The following is a 23,570-nucleotide window of genomic DNA, read 5'->3' as shown; positions in this document are numbered from 1 at the left end:
TCAAATTGTTTATTTCTCCCTCGTGATTCCCTGAGACCCCCACCCCATCCAATCTGCACCCCACACAAGCTGTTTGCAGCGTTTTTTTCATATGTATGGTCTGTCCTGGCTCAGGCTTCAAACTTTCCTAAAATATCTCAAACAGCAGCAGCTGGAGTCAGGGTGCCCCACATCTATCAATAAGAGGCCCAAGATAAGGCACTAGCACCAGCCTGCCTCGTCTCTCCTCTCCTGGGCACTCCCAAGGCCTTACAAGTAGCAGCTATCTGTAGATAGCTCTATAATTCCTGCTGCGTGACCCCAGGCAGTGGCTGACTTTGTACCTCCAGGAGGCCCCAAGACAGTGTACCCGGTAGACAGCTTCAGACAATATCAGATTACAACTCTACACATCCATAAACAACACACTCAAGGAGCTGACTCAATGAGCACCAAAGCCCCATTGAAGCAAGTCCTGCTCCATAGGGCTGTCTCTTGCACAGCAGCTCTTCCACTGTAGTCACAGCTGGTCCTGACAGCCAATTGTCCTAGGGGTCAATTCCTCCCAGTGACCCCAACAGCAATCAAGGTTCAACTACAAGACTGCGCACACAGACCACACAGGGGTGCACCTAGAGTGCCCAGCTCAGGTGACTGGGGAAGCTGAGTCACTGGGACCCACAGGACACCTACTACACAAGGCACTCTACTCATTCCAGGAAACATAACGGTTCTACCTAATACATAGAAGCAAATATAGGGAAGCAGCCAAAATGCAGAGACAAAGAAACAAGTCACAAATGAAATAACAGAAGAAATCTCTAGAAAAAGAACTAAGTGAAATGGAAATAAGCAAACTACTAGATAGAGAGTTCAAAACAATGGTTATAAGGTTTCTCAATTATCTTAGTGAAAACTTCAAGGAACTTAGTAAGAATTTCAAGGATCTTAGTGAGAACATCAAAGACATGAAAAAGGACTAGTCAGAAATTAAGCATATACTAACCGAAATAAAGAATAACTTACAGGAATTCAATAGTAGAATAGAGGATTCCGAGAATCAACTCAACGATTTGGAATATGAGAAAGCAAAAACAAAAAACAACAACAACAACAAAAACAATTAGGAGAGTGAAAAGAAAAAAGTATCCAAAAATATAATGACAGTGTAAGGAGCCTCTGGGACAACTTCAAGTGTACCAACATCCCCAGAGGAGTAGAGAGACAGTAAAAATTAAAAATCTATTTGAAGAAATAATGACAGAAAACTTCCCTACCTAGTGAAAGAAATAGACTTATAAGTCCAGGAAGCACAGAGAGTCCCAAATAAGAGGAACCCGAAGAAGCCCACTTTAATCATAACTAAAGTGCCAAGGGTTAAAAACAAAGAGAGAATCTTAAAAGCAGCAAGAGAAAAGCAGTTAGTTACCTCCAAGGGAGGACCCATATCACTGTGAGCTGATTTCTCAACAGAAACTTTGCAGGCCAGAAGGGAGTGGCAAGAAATATTCAAAGTGATGAGTAGCAAGGACCTACAACCGTGATTACATTACCCAACAAAATTCTCATTTTAAAACTGAAGGTCAGATAAAGAGCTTTGCAGACAAGAAAATGCTGAAGGAGTTCATCACCACCAAACCAGTATTACATGAAATGTTGAAGGGTATTCTTTAAGAAGAGGATGATAATAAAGAAGAGGAGTAGGAGGAGATGAAAGATAAAGAAGATAAAAAATATGAACAATAAAATGCCAATAAATATATATCTATCAGCAATTGAATCTAAAAATCAAAATAAACAAAAAAGGAATCTAGTGAACAAAATAAACTGATGAATAAAATAGAAACAGAGACATGGAAACATGGAACAGGCCAACGAATCTCAGAAGAAAAGGGGGAGGGGGCAGAAAGAGATTAACCAAAGTTCTTATATGCACACTAGAGGCTCGGTACATGACATTCTTACACTGGGGGAGGGAGGGTTCCACAGCCTGGCCTGCACCCTCGCGCCTTGTGTAGTAGGTGTCCTGTGGGTTCCACAGCAGTCCAGGACCCCTCAGTGGACATCCCCCAAGGGGTCCTTAGCATTGCCATGGAGGTGGGAGAGGCTCCCACCACTGCCAATGTGCTCGCAATGTGAGCCCCGCTTCTGGCTGAGCAGCACTCCCCTCAGTGTGGGAGTGCACTGACCCCACAGATGCATTGAGCATCTGCCCCCTAATGGTCAGTGCACATCACAGTGGCTAAACGTTCCACCGTTTGGTCTATTTGCATATTGGGATATTATTATATATTGGCATATTATTATATAGGATAATTCTAAAAAAAAATACATAAATAAAGATTTTCTTTTAAAAGAAAACTCAACTGGCCTTTTAACACAGATAGTATGAGAAGCATTGCTTTAAAGAGTAGGAAGTGTAAAGCACATGACAATGTCCTTACTATTTATAGACAAAAAAATCTGCTGAGACAAATATTGTCTGCATATTTAATTTATCCAAAGCAAGGATTAATCCTTCACTTGAATTCATCATTATTTGAAACTTTCTCAACTATTGCTGACTTTTCCCTCTGGACATGTTTAAAATATAGTGGTTATAGTCCTTGGCTACTCTTATAGCTTAAGCCTTAGGAACACTTGTATCTAGACAATGTTAACGATAAACAATAGGAGGAAAAATAAAACCTGACAAATATTTATCAAAGCGAAGGCATACTTTAAATGTAGGCTCCTAAAGATAAAAACCATTCAGATTGAACAAGAAATCAAAACCTAAAAACAAACCAATTTCTAAAGACATGAAATCTAGGGTGTGTGTGAGAGTATGGGATGGAGGAAGTATAATAGAGGATTGGCAAATCATTCTACTGGGAATTCCCAAAGCATTCTTTTTTTTCCTATTCAGCATATCAAAGTCTAAATGTTTTACTTTTTAAAGTGTGCACCCTGGAGCCCTGACCAGGTGGCTCCATTGGTTGGAGTGTATTCCCATACATCAAAAAGTTGAGGCTTTGATTTCCAATCAGGGCACATAACTTAGATTTCGGGTTCTATCCCTGGTCAAGGTACATTCGGGAGACAACCAATCAATATTTCTCTCTCTCTCTCCCTTTTCTAAAATCTATACAAACATATCCTTGGGCCCTAACCAGTTTGGCTCAGTGGACAGAGCATTGGCCTGCGGACTCAAAGGTCCCAGGTTCGATTCCGGTCAAGGGCATGTACCTTGGTTGCAGGTACATCCCCAGTAGGGGGTGTGTAGGAGGCAGCCAATCGATGTTTCTCTCTCATCGATGTTTCTAATTCTCTATTCCTGCTCTTTCTTCTCTGTAAAAAATCAATAAAATATATTTTAAAAAACCAAAAACATATCCTTGGTGAAGATTACAAAAAAATGTGCATCATGGAAAGGAACCCTAGGCTTTCTAAAAACTGCTCTATTGTGCCTAGATTTCCTTTCATAACAATAAAAGCTATTTTGGGAAAAATGAAATCCATTTCAAAGTTGGCACAGTAATCCCAACTTCCATTTAATAAAACACTTAAGTGAAATAAACTTTTTGGATAATCACAAATAAACTTTTTGGATAATCAACTGAGAACATTGATCTTAAATACACATAAAACTCACAATCTTTTGGTGTCTCCAGTAATATTCATCTGTTATGGGAGCAAAGTGTCTGTTTTTAAGATCTCTTGTCAATTTTAATTCTAAGTGCCATCATACTTTGAATAAAATAAACCACACTTCATTTGATGTAGAGCTTATTAAAAAGGTATTACAAAATATCGGTAGGTCACTCAAATGAAATACTGATCAAATTCTGATTTACACTGAGTTTAACTTCCAGTAAGAAAACAAGGTATGGAAAAACTAATTACAAAATTAGAAATGAAAAGGCTATCTGAACACCATTTAATTAACTCGATGCTCATATAGAGATATGGAAAAAAAAAGAAAGCCATGAAAGCCTACTATTATCTGAAAAAGAAAGTGCAGTAGAACCTGCTGGAACTCCAATCACATAATCAGCTCATCCTGCAATCCATACAACTCAGCTTACCCTGAGTCCTGGGAGTCCAATCCAACATTTATTACATTCAGAATTACATGTGTGGACTTTGTAGGCAAAACTTAAGAAAAAATTCCAATAATTCCAAGCCAGAACAAATGCCCTACTAGGATCTCTCAAATGTATCTTTTTATTTTTTACAAAATAGCACTTCTCTTTTACATATGTCATGAAAGCTCAGTTCCAAATATTGCAATATATAGAAAAACCTCTGGAAGCATTTATAAGAAAAGAAAAAAAATTTTAAATGTCAAATCTCCCAAATCAGATTAAACTAAATGAACAGAATATTAGAAGTAACCTCAAAAGGAAAGGGAACTGGAGTGTCTGCTTCACAAAGGGTTGTCTGTGTGTGGTCTAAGAAGTTGAAAGCTCTGGTCATTATAAGCCTGAAAAGCTGTTTTAAAGGTGAAACACGAGAAGTAACCTGAAACACTTCAACAATTAGTGTTTGAGAGATCAAAATCAAGTTAAAATAATACCAAACACTTATATGGTGTTTTCTACACACCAGACACTATTCCAAGTACTTTCCATATATTAACTCACATATTGGGTGAAAATAATTGATGGTCATGCTTTATAACCAGATTCACCTGTTGTGCTGGGTTTTATTTAACTCAGTGCTTTTACATAGTTCTTGGCAAGCTCTCAAACCGTAAACTGAAAGTAAACTACTTATTATAAACCCCCAAACAAAACAAACAAAAACAAAACAAAAAATCCCCAAACATACCAATGTTGCTGATTTTCAATCTCTTCACTATTTCAACAATTTATTTTTCCTGGATGTTTTACCTCATTATAGTTATTTTAAAAGTTGAAGCAACTATAATCAACAAGACATGACTAAACATCATAAAACTAGGAATCTAAATCACTGACCTGTTAGGCTGAAACAGTTGGCATTCTAATATGCTGTTTCAATCAATTTTCACATATTAAAGTAAAATCAGTATTCATGAAATTCAACAGAAACACCAAATGAAAAATAGTTACCTGAATTTGAATCTGGAAAAGACAAATAGCAAATATTGGTTTTCTGAAAAAGAAAACAAAAGCTATATATGTTGACACACACACACCAATAAAAATAAATAAATACAACAGTAAACTTAAGAGCAATATTTTTACTTACTTCTTTATCAGTAAGTTTGGAATGCTGAGGATAAATTACCTAGGAAAAAAAGAGTTAAATTTTATACATAAATATATTGAGTGTATATTATAAACATTAGTAGGTATTTTTAAAATACTAATTGTCTATCATCAAATAGTTTTAAGAAATAGTTCACAAATTTTAACAATGTGAGAAGCTGGGAGAATTGAGTAGAACTTCTATTAGCCAAAAACAACAACAACAACAAAAAACCCCACCTTTTTGATTCAAAGTTATCTCTAAAAGATTGGTGAAATCTTCAGTTATCAAGAATAATTTACTAACTGAATTACCAATAACTCAAAACTTAATGAGTCTTTTTTTTTTTTCAATCTAAAGAGAAATTGATCTATCAGTTGGTACCTACTTCAAGCAAGAATAATTTTCAATTGATTCCAAGAAATAGCATAAATTACTAACTTCTTAAAAGAAAAATGAAAAGGAAACAATTATCTGCAGTTTAAGAAATTTCAAAGTCCATCTCCCACCATAAAACCTATCCCACTTCCCTCCAATTTCTTTAAATCATCATTGTATTTTCCTAGGTTAGTGTCTGCAGTAATCAAAGCCACCTTCTGAAGGAAAATCATAGCCCCAGCAAAGGAAGGAAGACTAGCTACTATGGGAACAAACACTAGTGAACACCAGATCCAAGGGCTCCCAGCCTACAAGCAGGTCATCTGCCTGAATCTGGCTGGGTGTGAAAATACTGCCCACAAGAATATCAGGGCTCCAGTGGACCAATCCACCAGATTCTCTTGGGAATGTGAAGAAGAGATGGGATTAGGAGCAGCAGCAGGTTAGCTAGAGACTGACAACAAAAAGGAGAGAAAACAATACAAAGAGTAGCTAAATTATGTTAATGTTGGGTTGCTAATGTGGGGATCCATGACTTCCACTTCTGGAAAATCCAAGAGTTCTTCCATTCTCCAGAACTGTTGAGAGCCTGAAAATCTTCCCTTTCCAAAAATAACATATAGTATTAAAAAAAAAAAAAAAAAAAAAAAAAAAAAAAAAGATGGGGAAAATTAGTACTTAATGAGCATCTTCTGGAGTTTTTAATTTTCACAACCCTGTCAATTCTCCCCATCTTTACCATAGAGGGAACAAGTTCACGGTAGTTAAATTACTCTCCCAAAACTTATCTGTGTAGTAAGTGCCAAAGCTAGGATTTGAATTTAAGTTTGATTCCAAAGTATACAAGCCACCATTCCTCACAGGTCTTATAGCAGTGATCATTAACATGCAATCACAGCCCTCAGTCCAGGTCTACGGGGAGTGTCTACAGAACTAGTAGGTTACATGAAAACCACCCACCATTCCTGAAATAGAGAATAGCATATTCTCTCTACTTACCCTGCTTTGTTTCCCATGTACTGACCAACCTCACTTAATCTCTGTCTCCACAATTCATGAAGGCAAGAACTGGTCTTTTTTGTTCACCACTCTATCTTGACCAGAACAATCTCTGCTATACAGTAGACACTAAAATATGTGTCTTCAATCAGTGGATATACCTTTAAATTAAGTCTATTCAATAACTATTTTATATGTAATTCATTATATGTAGATACATTCCCCTTGAGACTATTTTACTTTGTTCCCTTTAAAGCAGAAATGGGATGCTTAAAACCTATTTAGCCATATTTTATTAAAATCTCATTGCATTTAAGTTACCCTGGAGTTTGCTGGTCTAAAACATATTGGTAAGCTTGGTCACCTATAATAGCTTAATCTTAGCCTCTAAAATAAGTTTTATGTAAGTGCCCTTCAGATTTTTATTTCCTGTGATTAAAATATCCACTCAAAAGTAAATACTCAGTTTCCTTTTCTAGAAATTCATTTCAATGTATTCTTTTTAGGGCTACCCAGTATTTTATTTTGAAACAGATATAATACTCAAAAAGTAACAGTGTATTGTTATATGCTATAGAATTCCAAATGTCCACTCTGTACTTAATATCGATAGAGAAGTTCATACTTGATTTTAAAAACCTCGATTAAACTCCCTATCTTAAGAAAAGTAACCATTGTCAAGTAGCTTGAACTGCACAAATGTCAGTTACTAGAATTATTTTCTATGTATATACTTTATTTCGTGTGTGTGTGTGTGGGGGGGGAGTTTAAATATAAATTTGGACAATCACTGTTAGAGCCAGTTAGCTCCTGACACCTATAAGGAAGTTCATCAACCATCGTTTAGCCCCAGTATCTGGAGAGCCTCTCTCTTGAAGTTTTCTTTCTCCACAGCTCAAGCCCAGGCATCTCTGTCCCCCTGGCCACTTGTATTCCTGAGAGGCATCAAAGGGGGACACAGAGCGTCAGCTAATGTCATCCTTGTTCTGTTATCTATGATAAGACATCCCATGTTATAACAAATAAGAGAAAGGTGGCCAACTAATAAGAAAAGTTTTATTTCATACAATTATTAAGGCCTAAAAATGATGACATAGCATATATCTTTTACATTATGATAGAATAGGAAAACATACTGAAAAACAGTATTATAAAATGTTTTAATCGGGGCTATTCTCTTTGAAGATATATCTACCTGCCACTTGCCCTGGATACCCTAACATTTCCACCTCAATAGAGAAGTAATCATGGTTACAGAAAAAGGGTAATTAGGAAGACGAGTTAATTTACTGCTAGTATTACTTGGACATGAAAAAAATTCATGCCTACATGCACCTAGTTGTTTGTGAATGGGTATCTATTACCATGTGGCTGACTATCTGTCTCTATTGCACAATCCCACCAAGCATTCTAGGCTTGGAAATACTACATTTCCCCAGAAACACCTGCCTTGATCTCTAACATTAACTCCTGCCCTGGCTGGTATAGCTCAGTTGGTTGGAGTGTTGTCCTGTACACTGAAATCTTGTGGGTTCGGTTCCCAGTCAGGGTACATGCTAGGTTGTGGATTCAATTTCCAGTTGGGGTGTTTTTGGGGCGCGGGGGGCGGGGGGAGAGAAACATGGATGTGAGAGACACATCTATTGGTTGCCTGTTGCACATGCCCCAACCAGGGCCAGGGGTCAAACTTACAACCCAGGTACGTTCCCTTGACTGGGAATTGAACCCGAGACCCTTTGGTGCACAGGTCGATGTTCTAACCACTTAAAAACACTGACCAGGGCAGGAATAAATCTTTATGACCATGGATTAGGCAATGTTCTCTTAGATATGATATAAAAATCACAAGCAACCAAAGAAAACATAAATATACTAGACTTCATCAAAATTTAATACTTTAGTGCTTCAAAATACACTACTCAGAAAGTGAAGACATCTCACAGAATGAGAGAAAATATCTGCACATCATATATCTGATAAGGGTCTAGTATACAGAATATATAAAGGATACATTTTGCCCAGCCAGCATGGCTCAGTGATTGTCAACCTATGAACTAGGAGGTCATGGTTCAATTCCTGATCAGGGCACATGCCTGGATAGCAGGCTGAATCCCCAGAAGGGGGTGTGCAGGAAGCAGCCAATTAATTCTCTCTCATCATTGATGTTCCTCTCTCCCTCTCTCTCCCTCTCTGAAATCAATATATACAAATGGCCAATAAGCACATGAAGAGACACTCAGCATCATTAGTCATTAGGGAAATGCAAATAAACTTTTAAGATACCACCTAATACTCACTAGAATAGCTATAATAAAAAGGACAGAAAATAGCAAGTGTTAACAGAATATGGAGAAATTAGAACCTTCATATATTGTTGATGAAAATGCGAAAATGCAGCCATAGTGGATAACAATTTAATAAACATAGTTTCCATATGACCTAGTAATTTCACTCTTAGTTATATATCCAAGAGAAGTGACGTGTGCATACAAAAAGTTGTGAATGAATGTTCAAAACAGCATTACTAATAATAGCCAAAAAAGTAGAAATAATCCTTATTTCCATTGAATGATAAACAGATAAAATGTAATATAGTACATCCATACTCACTGTTAAATGCTCTACCCTCCCCTACTAGATTGATATAAAATTCAACCATAGAAAGGAATGAAGTACTAAATACATACAATGTGAATGAACCTTGAAAACTTTATACTAAGTGAAAGAAGCCAAACACAAAACGCACAATATCCATTATGAAATGTACAGAATAACAGAATCAGAAACAGAAAGTGAATTAGTGATTGCTAGGGGCTGATAGGGAAAAGGGAATGAGTCATAACTGAAAGAAGATAAGGGAAATTTCTGGGGCAGTGATAATAGCCAGGGTCTTTTTTAAATCCCATGGTAGTGTCATGGAATGTTCACTTCATAAAAATTCATTAAACTACAGATGTAGGATTTGTGTACTTTTCTATATGTTATACTTAAAATATTTATTTACTTATTTTTAAGATAAGTAAAAAAAAAAATGACATCACAGTATTAGGACAGGCTGGACCTCAGTCTAAGATTCCAGCTCTCTCAAGATTGAAGGTAAATTATATCTCAGAAAGAGCTTGATCAATTTGAATAAGAAATGGACAGTGAAGCATTTCTCTCAAAAAAGAATAAAGTTTATATTTATATGTAATTGTCCTTGTTTTACATCAGGCATCTTAGTAAATACAAAAACAAAGTATTTGTGAAAGGACTAACTGGACAAGAGAATGCCCCAGATTATCTCCAGATTGGGATTATACAATTTCATAACAGAATTAGAGATTAGTAACACCAAAGAAGCCTTTGTAAAATCTGGGAGCTTAAGAAGTTCGAGAGGACACTAAGGCTTTTAATTCTCAAATCACAGAATTATGAAATGCTACTAGTTCACAAGGGAACTTAAATGCTATTATTAGTCCTATCAAAGCATTCACTGTTAAATAGCCTACTTTCCCAGCTAACTTGCTACCTGATGAAGAGGGAATGATCAAGGCTTTATCTCTAGAACATACCAGTGCCCAATAAATACCTGCTGAACAGATGGCTCAATGAGACAATACAGCAACATACAATTACACATAACACCTATTTCAATTAAAAGAGTAAACTTACTGATGATCAAATACTGGGGATACGGATCACTCGGTTAAAGAGTGAACGAAACAACCCTTCACATAATTGTCTTTATCCTTCTCATAAAAATAAACAGAAACTACTAAGATAAAGAAAATTGGTGACTACTCCAGGCTCCACCCGGCCTGAAGGATAAGAGGGAATAGGCAATGACTCAAAAAAGAAGAAGTTGCCCAGCTGGCATGACTCAGTGGTTGAGCAGCAACCTATGAACCAAGAAGTCATCAATTCTTGTCAGGGCACATGCCTGGATTGTGGCCTCGATCCCATGTGGAGTGTGCAAGAGGCGGCCAATCAATGATTCTCTCTCATCAATGATGTCTCTATCTCTCTCCCTCTCCTTTCCTTTCTGAAATCAATAAAAAAATATTTTTTAAAAGCAAACTACTAAATATCCAAATTAAGCAAGATGATTTGGTCCATAAAGTTATTTATGAAGACTCTTCAATGATCTGGCAAATTGTTAATGAGAATGTTTATTAATAAAAGCAGTCTTTTACAGTGGTCTGCTACTCAGCCCATGCTTTTGAAAGTGTCTCCTTCCTGCCTTCTACAGAAATGAGCTTAAGTAGCCACTACAGTTATTGAGAACCTGTCTTCTAATTACAGCTCAACAAACAAAACGGAGAACTTAACCCATTCTGAGCCAATCGGATATTCCACTACTTGAGTTACACTTCAGTCTGATTCCAGAATACAAGAGTAGAGTGGCTAAAATCAGTACCAGAGTAACCCCAAAGTCAAGTAGAACCTGGGAGCTGAAAATTGTGACACTTGCAGAGAAAACCACTCTCAGCATGGAGAATGAAACAAGACATGCAAAGAAAAGCAGACAAAAGACCACACAGATCCAGAAACAAGGCAAAAATGCCTGGGGCTTTCCAAATTCCGTAAGGTTCATTCCCGTTTCCTGTAAGTGTGATCCAAGAGACTCCCCACAATCAATCTCTTTTTTCTTAAATTTATTCTTCAGGGTTTCTGTTACTAACTATCAAATTAATCCTTGACAGATACAAAATTATGTAAAGGGGGGAAAAAAGCATTAACAAAAATGCCAAATACTGACAGCAGTTGTTTCTTAATAGAACTATGAGTGATGTTTTCTAGTGTTTATAATTTTCTTTCTTGCCAAGTTTTCAACAATGAGCATATTATTACTCAATGGGGGTGGGAGGTGGGAGGGAACTTGAGTAAATAAGGCAATTCTGCATTGAGATAATTAAGGCTTTTCTAGATAATCAGGTAATTTCCGATCTAGAAGTAACAGAATTTCAAACCTATTCCACAGGACACTTAAGAATTTCTGATGATGCTTCATGGCCACTTCTGAGGGGGGGAAAAAGAAGCTAAGTACACCTCCTGTAGTTTGTACCTTTTGCCAGCTCTTCTAGCTTTCAAGACACCCTGCCCCCAACTGTCTCCTTCACCTCAGACAAGCCCCCTCCCCTCCTGACATTTTGTGCAACAAGGTCTTCAGCTGATGGTATCAGAGTGATAATCTGCTCCCAACCACCCAGGTCTTCAGCTGATGGTATCAGAGTGATCATCTGCCCCCAACCACCCAGGTCTTCAGCTGATGGTATCAGAGTGATCATCTGCCCCCAACCACCCAGGTCTTCAGCTGATGGTATCAGAGTGATCATCGACCCCCAACCAGCCAGGTCTTCAGCTGATGGTATCAGAGTGATCATCTGCCCCCAACCAGCCAGGTCTTCAGTTGATGGTATCAGAGTGATCATCTGCTCCCAACCACCCAGGTCTTCAGCTGATGGTATCAGAGTGATCATCGACCCCCAACCAGCCAGGTCTTCAGCTGATGGTATCAGAGTGATCATCTGCCCCCAACCACCCAGGTCTTCAGCTGATGGTATCAGAGTGATCATCTGCCCCCAACCAGCCAGGTCTTCAGTTGATGGTATCAGAGTGATCATCTGCTCCCAACCACCCAGGTCTTCAGCTGATGGTATCAGAGTGATCATCTGCCCCCAACCACCCAGGTCTTCAGCTGATGGTATCAGAGTGATCATCTGCCCCCAACCAGCCAGGTCTTCAGCTGATGGTATCAGAGTGATCATCTGCCCCCAACCACCCAGGTCTTCAGCTGATGGTATCAGAGTGATCATCTGCTCCCAACCACCCAGGTCTTCAGCTGATTGTATCAGAGTGATAATCTGCCCCAAACCAGGTCTGAGTTTCTTCCTCTAGTCACGCACATGTGTCAAACACAAGGCCCGCGGGCCAAATCCGTCCCGCCAGGCCTTGCAATGTGGCCCACACCGCGCTGTCATCACTGCACTCCGCTGCGTTTCCATCACAATGACAGTTTATGACTGTTCAGTAAACCATTCGGCCCGCGATTTAGGCTGGATTTTAGATTTTGGCCCCTTCTCTGATTGAGCTCGACACCCCTACCTAGTGTTTGGAATGTGAGTGACATTCGCTCTCCATTGAAGTGGCTGAAAGGGGCAACTTCGCCACCATAAATATCACAAAAGTAGAGGAAGTCAGTTTGCAGGGAGCATGAAACATGAACAAAATCCAGAAAACAAGAGCATAAACAAGGTATGTGCTTGGTTCTGGGCTCTAGCCATTTTCTGAAGCCCCACCAGGTTTGTAGGTTGGGTATCTTAAAACACCTTGTAGCCTGACAGCAAGTTCCCCCTTTCTGCTTGAGCTGTAAGCTTAGTTTCTGCTGCGTATAACCAAATATACACACACAGGCACCATTTCAACCGGATTAGCCAAGTCTTTATTTACACAGGGGGAAATATTCTCCTACTTAAAAAAAACAAGTACTATTTCTAGTAACTCAACTTCATCTTACAAGTGCAAAAACTGAAGTCCAAAGGCCTCATTTTCACAAAGCAAAAAGTTCTCCCCATCAAAAATGAAAAAGGACCCTAACCAGTTTGGCTCAGTGGCTAGAGAGTCAGCCTGCGGACTGAAGGGTCCCGGGTTTGATTCCAGTCAAGGGCATGTACCTTGGTTGCAGGCACATCCCCAGTATGGGATGTGCAGGAAGAAGCTGATCAATGTTTCTCTCTCATCAATGTTTCTAACTATCTGTACCTCTCCCTTCCTCTCTGTAAAAAAAAAAATAAATAAAATAAAATAAAATAAAATAAAATAAAATAAAATAAAATAAATAAAATAAAATATATATATATATATATATATATATATATATATATATATTAATGAAAAAGGGACTCTCACCCAGCCAGTGTGGCTCAGTGATTGAGCAAAGACTTATGAACCAGGACGTCACGGTTCCATTCCCAGTGGAGGTCGTGCAGGAGGCAGCTGATAATTCTCTCATCACTCATGTTTCTATCTCTCTCTCCCCCTCTTAGTTCCTCTCCAAAATCAATAAAAATACATTTAAAAAAAAGGGGGGGGGATTCTCAATGCTTACATAGGCCTTACTGGGTACCAGGTACTATTCCAAATGCTTCGCAAACATTAACTTATCTCTCACAATGCCATGACAAATGTACTGTTACCCCGTTACAGAGGAGCAGCACCAGGTTCCAACAAGCAAAGTAATGTACTCAAAGTACATAGATTAAAACCAGCTCTAGAATCTAGAGTTCCTGATCAATATTCTATACTGTCACTTTAGTAGGGATTTAAACTTAAATAAGTGGCACTGTTCATGCATTTAAAATCTGCAAATGGTGCTTTCTGTCTTGGCAGAACAGATTCTTAAGTCTCCCAGGCCTAATATTCAATGACTGCTTTTTATAGCACAGCTAGGTTCTAGGATATTATTGTCCAAGCCTAGTTTTTACCTATTCTTTAATTTCCCTTTTGAATCCCCATGGTTGTGCTTCATCGGAAGTAGAGATGGGCTACTATCTGTCACTTCTCCAACACAATTCTACACAAACCTTTTTTAAAAGTATGTATTTTTATTTGTTTCAGAGAGGAAGGAAGAGGGAGAGATGTATTATAGAAACGTAATTAATGAGAGAAAATCATTAATTGCCTGCCTCCTGTACGCCCCTACTGGGGATTGAGCCTGCAACCTGGGCATGTGCCTGACATGGAATTGAACTAATGACCTCCTGGTTCACAGATCTGAGCCATACCAGCCAGGCTATACACACCTCCTTATGCCATTATAGCCACTCATTCTGACCATTTTTGGCCTAGGTATGGTCATAATACAAAGGTAAAATACTATGTTTTTCAACTATTTTGTTAATTAGTTTCTAATCTGTGTTCCTTTTTCTTTAAAAGTGGCAAAGTGCAATATTCTATGTTTCTCAGAAAAACAAAACAAAATTGTTGTGTTGCATCTCACTTAATGTGTTTATCTGTCTTTGGATCCTTCATTAGGGAATCTTCCCCCCTCTCATCCTACAGCTTCTAAAATCAATGGTTCTTAATCTAGAGACAATGGACTATAAGGTCCATAGATAACTTCCAGGAAGTATACTAAAACAAATACATAATTTTGTATTAGTAAGCATTTTCCTAATGGAGAGAGTTCATGAAATTCATCATATATTTTTAAAGTTTCAGAATGCAAAAAACATTATGAATAACTGACTTAAAGAAAACTCTGCAACAGCACATACAATGGAAAATTAAATGCAAAATAAGACCTTTAATGATCCACATTTTTGTAGCACTTTAATTATGCTAAGCATTCTTTATTTGGTCAGAAAACCATATTCATGTTAAAAAGAATGTCCCAAATGATTTCGTTTAGCTATATAAAAAAATGTAATAAACTACAACAACCCAAACCATTGTTTTCTGGTTAAATTGTAGTTTGCTATACATATAATTTCAGATAAATGTGTTAATATAGTCAATATATGGTTTATAAATCTCTTCTTTAATTTCTTTGAGAACCGGTTGTTTCTATCTCAATAAGGTAAAGAATTGTTCATGTACTCATTCATTCTACCAGAAGTATTTATTGAACACCATATGTGCCAGGCACCACATCTGGCCCTATCTGCTACTGTGATTAATTCTTGGTTCTTCTCTAAATTATAGTCTCATTCCTCAAATATAGTTTAGAGCATATCGTTCATATTTGTATGCCCAACAACCAGCATAATGCCTAGATCTTTGTGGAAACAATGTATGGAACTACATAATGATAAAACATAAGCGAAGTCAGGCTGAATACAAAAAGCAATATCTTCAAATTAAGAAAAACCTCCCTGGCCCATTTTCCTAGCCAACTCATGTCAATTAAGTAAAAATGAGATGGTGCACTAAAATCGCATCACTACAAAAAAAAAATCTCAAACATGAATCTTTCTGATGTTTTTCTTGGACACATGAAGACAAGCAATCTCTTAAGCTACATAAAAAACCCTAAACAATGCAAAGAACAGATTAAGATTCAAAGGCCTTTCAATAAGGTGCCATAAAGATAGAAAATTTGACAGATTCACAAGCGAAAGATATTCCTTATGTTGTCCTTCATATTAGTTTTCAGGCCAACTGCTTCAGAAGCAACACCAAGAAATAACAGAAGTGAGGAACAAAAGGAGGAAAATGAGAAAATGCATGCTATGCATTTCGGCTCAGGCTCACTAAAATGCTCTAAGAGTACTACTGTGAATGATCAAAACAATCTCTTAGTCTTAAAAAAAAAAAAGTTTGTTGTAAGAGTCTTGGCTATTATATTGCACCGTATGTCAAGGGCATTGTTTGCTTCTTGAAAAACTCCCAGACATCCTGCCTGCAGCCTCCTCCAGGTGCCGCTAACCATTTCAGTTATTCTGGTGACACCAGGATCACACACACACACACACACACACACACACATATACACACAGAACAAAAATCAGCAAGTGCTTAGGAGGGGCCTTGAGAACTTTTCACCCCTAGCCGCAGCCCAGGATGCTCCCAGGGGACCTGCCAATAGACCGCAGCCCGGCCCGAGGGGCGGAGGGGCGGCCAGCCACGCCCAGATGCGCGGGGCCGGGGTCCAGGCCGGCGGACCGCAGGCCACACGCTCCGCAAAGGCCGCCCAGGTGCGAACCCGGGCAGGGCGGCGGGACAGCGCTGCGGCCCGGCCTCACCTCCACGGCCTGGCCCAGCTCCAGGTCGAAGCCCACCACACACACGCAGTGCAGCCAGGCCGAGAAGCCGTCCCAGCGCAGTAGGCCGCGGCCATCATCCTCCTCCTCGTCCAGCGGCACGGCTACCGCCGCCGCCGCCTCCGCCGCCGGCGCCTCGCGCTCCTCGGCCGCCGCCCCCGCCTCCTCCAGCGGCCCGCGGGAGCAGGGCCCCGAGCTGTCCGGGCCCCACAGAGCCATCCACCGGCCCCTGGCTGTTCGCGCCGCCTCCGCCGCGGAGCGAGCCGCAGAGCGCGCTCGGGTCTGCGCAGGCGCGGCCGCCGCAGCCGCAGCCGCGGGGGACGGGCTCCGCCGAGGCGAGACCGGAACCCACGTGACCCTGGGAGCCCCGCGCCGCGCGGACGTGGGGACGTCACGCTGGCGCTGGACTGGGATTAGCAGTCAGGCGCCGGCCGCCGTGTCTGAAAGCTCTTCGATACTGGCCGGCGGTTTATGAGTCCTGGCACCCTCCTTCACAGTCCAATGAAGGACTCCCGGCTCATAACTAGAAGGTATTATTAAATTAAATTAATGGTAATGGTAACAAACATTGAACACTTATTCCGTGCCAGTTGAGGTGCCAAGCAAGCACTTTATACAAAGATCGCCTCACTGAATCTTCGCATCCTGGCTCGTACGTAGACCTCGTTATTTATTTCTTTACAGAGAAGCAAACGGGTTCCGAGAGGTTGCATGACTAGGCCAACAAGTATAGCACCGATGCCAGCTTAACAGTTCCAGCCAACAGTCTGCTGATGGAGGAGTTCTGAGCCTGCACTCAGCTTTTCCTCCTCACTAAGGCCCCTCCCACCTTGCTTGGCTTGCATCCCTGTGAGTCACTCAGCACTCACACAGCATCTCCAGACCTTTCTGGAACGGCAAGTTGGCCTCCACAGCAACCTACGCATCACTCTTAGCAAGGGCCCAGTATCAGGCAGCCTTGTATTCTCAGACTAGTTAGTGCTGGGCTGGGCACCCAGGAAGCACTTGCCTTGCTCAGTTGAATTGTTACTGACTGTTGGTCCAGCATGATATTACTGACTAGGATTTATTCAGCACCTACTATGCTAAGTATAAACTGCACAGTGAAAGTAAATAGGAAACACAATAATACCCCAATTTAAAAAAAATGCGTAATAAACAATGGATATTAACCCACAATAAATATAATTTTTGAAAACAGCACTCGTGTTCGTGCCTTTACACACATTATTCTATCTAATCCTCCCAACAGCTAAAAAAGACAAAACCTATTATTATTATTCCCATTGTACTGATAAGGACCCTGAGGCTTCATGACATGACAGTGATATCACAGGCAGCAGGGGGCAGAACAAAAAAATGTTAAACCCAGGTCTCTGACAGCCAGAGCTCCTAAGCATTTTTGCCACCCTGCCCAGTCAAATCTACCCCATTTAGCTAACACTGTTCTGTCCACAACCTTAGGATTTTTATTTGAGGCAACTGTTAGCATCCCTGTTTTCAAGCAGAGAGTCAAGTATCCTCAGCCATCAAGGATAATGTTTGCAATAGACTTTCTTTAGGATGTAAGATGAACTTGTGCATTTTATTCTTAGCATGGTGGGTGTTGAATAAAATCGGAATAATCATTTCCAGCCTGCTTACTTCACCGATTTTCAGGAAGGGCCAGATTATTTCACTGTATGCTACCTCATTATTAACGATTAATGAACTTTAAATACCAGCTGTTCCATAGAGCTGGTTGTTTGACATGTGGATACCGATTGCTATTCCCCAAAATGCTGCTTTATAATTTGGGTTAAGAGTAATCTTATCAAAATATAGTGTCCTGCAAACAACATGTTAAGAGGAGCATAGCCATAGCCAGTTTGGCTCAGTTGATAAAGCATTGATCTGTGGACTGAAGGGTTTCAAGTTTGATTCCGATCAAGGGCACATGCCAGGTTGTACTCGATACCCTAAGGGGCTGGTGCAGGAGGCAGCCAATCAATGATTTTCTCTCATCGATATTCTTTTTTTTTAATATATATATTAAAATTTATATATATTTTATATATATATATATATATATATATATATATATATATATATAAAATTGATTTTAGAGAGGAAGGGAGAGGGAGAGAGAGATAAAAACATCAATGATGAGCCTAAACCGGTTTGGCTCAGTGGATAGAGCGTCAGTCTGCGTACTGAAAGTTCTCAGGTTCAATTTCAGTCTAAGGGCATATAACTTTGGTTGCAGGCACATCCCCAGTAGTGGGTGTGCAGGAGGCAGCTGATCGGAGTTTCTCATCGATGTTTCTAACTCTATCCCTCTCCCTTCCTCTCTGTAAAAAATCAATAAATATATTCTTTAAAAAAACAAAAAAACAAAAAAAACAACATCAATGATGAAAGAGAATCATTGATCGGCTGCCTCCTGAACAACCCCTTCTGGGGGTCAAGCTCGAAACCCAGGTATGTGCCCTTGGCGGGAATGGAACCTGGGACCTCTCAGTCCACAGGCCAACATTCTATCCATTGAGCCAAATCAACTAGGGCTTATCATTGATGTTTTTATCTCTCTCTCCTTCTCCCTTCCTCTCTGAAATCAATTAAAAATATTTTTAAAAAGAGGAGCATAAATTTGATGAGAAAGAAAGCATAGAAGGGCTCTAAAGAATCTTAAAAATGAAAAAAATATATATATATATTCAGTTAGAAAAAAAATTACTAAAACAAAATTCACAACCATCAGGGAAGTTCCTATGGATTTTTTGCCTTCCAACTTCATCAATTTTAACAATTTCTGTGGTTACTGCTTGTATGGGGTCTAAGAGAAAAGGGAGTAATTTTTTATTTTTTGATTTTTAAGGTTTTGTTATTAGAACCTTTGAGTGCGGAAGGAGCTTGGATCAGGGCATCTCTCCAAACCTCCCATCCTATTCATGAATTGTCTGAAGTTCAGGCAGCCGGCCACCGTCCTAACACCCCTTATTAAGGTATAGTCACTTCCTTACAAAGCTGCTATTTTCTGGATGCTCAGAAGGGCTAGAAAATTATTCCTTTTATGGGGACAAGATCAGCCACTTTGTAATGTACACCCACTGGCTTAAGTTGTGTTTGCTGAGATTCCAGGGAGGAGTCCAACTCTTCTATCCGATAGCCCTGCGAATATTTGAAAATGGTTATCCCACATCCTCATGCCTTCCAGTTTCCAGGGTAAACTACTTCAGTTCCTCCAACTGTTCCTCAAAGGATATTAGTTTCTAGGCCATTCATCATCCTGTTGCCCAACTTGGGCATACTCCAACTTTTCCACATCACTCTTAAAATGCAGCGCCCAGGAGGAAACACCATCCTCCAGGTGTGATGTGACCACTGCAGAGTGTACTCTGGGACTATTACCTTCCTTGTCCCAGCCACCCGCCTTCTATTAACGCTGGTTCAGATCACATTTGCTTGTTTTGGCAGCCAGGTCACATCACTGGCTCAGGTTGCATTTACTGTCAACTAAAGCCCTGGGTCTTTTTTCATTTGAGGAGCGCTTGAGTCAGGGTAGGCTGCTTTAGCCAAGAGCATGACTGGATTCAGGGCTCTGCTGCTCTTCTAATATTACCAACAACATTGAGCACAGGATTAAAAACATGCCAGACTTCCCTATTCATTTCTAACCAAACTCCTGGCATTTCAGCAATTTTTGTAGTTTAAAAAGAGAAGAAGAAAGAAAGAAAGTAAAAGAGTGTGAGCCTTGGATAATGGTGTGAATTGCCATGCCAAATCTCCGGGCTAAATTTTACCAAAAGGACCTGGAGGGAGTCCAAATACCTGAGATATCCACCTCCTGGGGTAGCCAGAGGACTTCCCTCTTGCTCCAAAGCTAAATGCTGTTGCAGCTGCTGGGCCATAACCACATTTGTAATGGAGAGAAAACACACAGAGAAATGCAAAAGGCTCAAGTACCAATGGGTTATCAATAGACAACTAAATTTACTGCCACATGCCTCTGAGAGACAAAATGCTCAAATGCAGATTTTGAAGGGAGGATCCAGGCAAAGAAGACAATAAAACACACTGTTTGGTGGTTCCTTAATAGTGCTTGTAAGAGTTTAAGGAGAACAAAAAGGTAAAGAAATATATATATTTTACCGGTTTTAGGGAGGAAGGGAGAGAAAGAGAGAGAGAGAAACATCAATGATGAGAGAGAATCATTGATTGGCTGCCTCCTGCACACCCTCCACTGGGGATTGAGCCAGCAACCCAGGCATGTGCCCTAACTGGAAATCAAACCGTGACCTTCTGATTCATATGTTGACACTAAACCACACTGGCCAGGCAAGAGTTTTGTTTTTTTTATATTTACATTCCTAATATCTTTAAAGTGCCTGGAACATGGCAGACACTCAGTAAATAGTTAATGAGTGAATCAATACACTAAAATAAAATCTCTAATTATTATTCTCCTATTTGATAGAATTTTTCTTTCATGGTCAGTTGTATGAACACATGAAAAGTTAACAGAAGTGTTTCTTAAATATACTTCACTCTTAGTTTATGAAAAGTAAAGATAGCAACACCTTAATTATTTGAAGGTTACTTTTCCAACTGTCTGACTCTAAGTGCCAGGGAGCAGTTTTAATAGGCTAACTAGCAGTCAAAATGAAAAACAGAAAAGGTAACCAGTAAAATTTATGTTCTTTAATCAGAGATATGTGAGGCCTTTGCTCAGAAATTACTTTGTCTGAATTTCCACATCATTCTAACAGATAAGCTTGTCAGGTTTCCCAGACTAACCAGCAAATAAGAGTAAAGAGGCTGGTGGAAGCTGAGCATGAAAAGAGAAGAAAACAGGAGGCTATAGGTTAATAGAATGGAAGGAAAGAAAAACAGGAGTCAAAAATAAAAGCATTCAGAAGGATATGCAGTAAACTATGAACAGTGGTTGCCCATGGGGAATTGAAATGCTGGGAAATAAAAGTGCTGGTGAATAGAAATAGGGAACTTTGCTTTTTATTTTACATAATTCTGCATTGTTTTATTATTTACAAAGAGCATATATTGCTTTTGTAACTAAACATTAAGTGATAACAAGGGTGTCCTGGCTGGGTGACTCAGTTGGCAAAAGCATACACCAGAAAAATTTCAGGTTCATTTGCTTGTCAGGGTACATACCTTGGTTTCAGTTTCGAACCCCAGTAAGGGGGTATATGGGAGCCAACTAATTGAAGTTTCTCTATCACAATAAGATGCCTCTCTCTCTCTCTCTCTCTCTTTACCTTCCTCTCTCTTTAAAATACATAAAACCATGTTCTTGGGCGAGGATTTTTAAAAAGAGATAACAAGGGTATAATATAATAGAGTTGCATAGCATGTGAAAAATTGGAAACCACCTAAGTATCCAACAATAGAGGACTGACTGAAAAATATCATGTATCCATTCAATAGACTGTTATGCAATCCTTTAAAATGCCATAGAAGATCATTATGTAACAGGAAAAAAATGTTTAAAATAAAAAAGGTAGGTCATAAAATAAAATATAACAAATGATTCTGTTTTTAGAAATTATTTGCAAAATAAAAAAAAACACTCGAGTTGATAAAAAATATCTTGATAAAGGAGTCATTTTTTGTTTGAAATCAAACAATTCTTTTATTCTTAATTTCTATGTAAGTAGCTGGACACCTGGGGAGTTGGGAGCCAGGGCTCTGCCGCCATCGCCACCATGAATGATCAGCAGCTGGACTGTGTCTTGGACTTAATGAGGCACCTGCCTCCACAGCAAGTCAAGATTGACCTGATTGACCTGGTCCCAGTCTAAGTGAAGATCTGTCATCTGTTGACCAGACACTGAAAATCGCCCAAGAAGATGGTGGGAAATGATTACCTTTTGTGTGACTACAACAGAGATGGGGACTCCTATAGGTCACCATCTATAGGGGATGGAAGATGGGGCATGCCTTCTGCTCGGGTGAGAAAGCGGGAGGTGGAAGCCAACAATGCCTTTGACCAGTATCAAGATCTGTATTTTGAAGGCAGCATCTCATCTGTCTGTCTGTGGGATCTGGATCATGGCTTTGCTGGGTGATCCTCATAAGAAGGCTGGAGATGGATGAAAGAAGATCAGAGGCTGCTGGGATTCCATCCATGTGGTGGAAGTGCAAGAGAAACCATTGGCTGTACCACCCATTAGAAGCTAACCTCCTCAGCAATGCTGTGGCTACAAACCAACAAACCTGGCTCTGGCACCATGAACCTCGGAGGCAGCATTTCAGATGGAGAAAGGTGAAACTGTGAGTTACTGCTCACCACACATAGCCAATACCAGGCGCTTCATAGAGGATATGGGAAACAAAATCCAAAGTATGCTGAATGAGATCTACTTTGGAAAAACAAAGGACATCATCAATGGGCTGAGGTCTGTGCAGACTTTTACAGACAAATCAAAACAAGAAGCTCTTAAAAATGATTTGGTGGATGCTTTGAAGAGAAAGCAGCAATTGTAAAACCTCTGCTTCACCTTAACCGGACATGCTATGCACTCCTTAGATTCCTTTCTTACACAACTCTGCTCCCTTCCTTTGTCCCTTCCCTCCCTGACAGGTCATACAGTAACTTGTGTCACCGACCTGCATGGAGCCATCACACCCTGAGAATAAAGCTGATAAACACCCATCTCTGTCTCCAAGGCCTGCCACGTTTTGCTATCAAAACTCAGTGTTTCATAAAACCCCCCCAAAACCTCAGTGTTTCTACCTGGCTGGTGTAGCTCAGTGGTTGAGTGTTGTCCTAGGAATGAAGAGGCCATTGGTTCAATTCTTGGTCAGGGCTGCAGGCTCAATCCACTGTGGGGGCAGGGAGAGGGGCACAGGAGGTAGCCAATCAATGATGTTTTTCTCTCATAGATATTTCTATCTCTCTAACCTCTCCCTTACTCTCTCTCTAAAAAATAAAAATAAAAAGATCAATAAAAGCATTAAAAACACACACTTGCCACACCACTGTGATTATACATTATATATATGCTTCCTGATAATACTGATCATATTTCTTAAAAAACAAACAAACAAAAAACACCTCAATGTTTTTATATTGACTGTATGTATTCTGTTTGCCCAGCCCCATGTCCCTACCACCACCGGTTTATAGGCATAAAATACACTATCTGCCTCCCTTCCCTCCTACCTTTCAGTTCCATTTGTATAAAAAAAAGTAAAACAAAAAAATTATGAAATAATTGTGGTGTGTGAAAGATAAAAGAAAAACTGGAAATCTGA

At 39.7% G+C, this 23,570-nt stretch overlaps 1 protein-coding gene, 1 long non-coding RNA gene and 1 pseudogene across 13 annotated transcripts in view; 2 read left to right on the top strand and 1 right to left on the bottom strand.

Moving 5' to 3' along the window:
- DENND6A (DENN domain containing 6A) overlaps positions 1–22,109 on the bottom strand; it is a 53,537-nt gene extending 31,428 nt beyond the window's left edge. For 3 of the 12 annotated variants that reach the window (XM_036430760.2, XM_036430757.2, XM_045579021.1), the window contains exons 1-3: positions 16,296–16,627; positions 5,194–5,232; positions 5,055–5,097 (exon numbers count right to left, since the gene is read on the bottom strand). In XM_036430760.2, the coding sequence (XP_036286653.1) occupies positions 5,055–5,097; positions 5,194–5,232; positions 16,296–16,532 (319 nt within the window). In that variant the 5' untranslated portion in view covers positions 16,533–16,627. Of the gene's footprint in view, positions 1–5,054; positions 5,098–5,193; positions 5,233–16,295; positions 16,630–22,018 lie in introns of those variants that run through there. The other 9 variants (XM_045579022.1, XM_036430762.2, XM_036430758.2 and 6 more) reach the window with 6 other exon arrangements.
- LOC118715091 lies at positions 562–1,084 on the top strand. Its single transcript, XR_004986769.1, has 2 exons — positions 562–605; positions 915–1,084. It is a non-coding gene; the product is annotated as an uncharacterized LOC118715091 (long non-coding RNA).
- On the top strand, positions 16,687–23,023 carry LOC118715090 (annotated as a pseudogene).
- The last annotated feature ends 547 nt before the right edge of the window (positions 23,024–23,570 follow it).

This window comes from Pipistrellus kuhlii, unplaced genomic scaffold (genome assembly GCF_014108245.1).
Source record: "Pipistrellus kuhlii isolate mPipKuh1 unplaced genomic scaffold, mPipKuh1.p scaffold_m20_p_11, whole genome shotgun sequence".
In the NCBI taxonomy this organism is placed as follows: domain Eukaryota; kingdom Metazoa; phylum Chordata; class Mammalia; order Chiroptera; family Vespertilionidae; genus Pipistrellus; species Pipistrellus kuhlii.
This window is presented reverse-complemented; position numbering and strand designations above follow the sequence as displayed.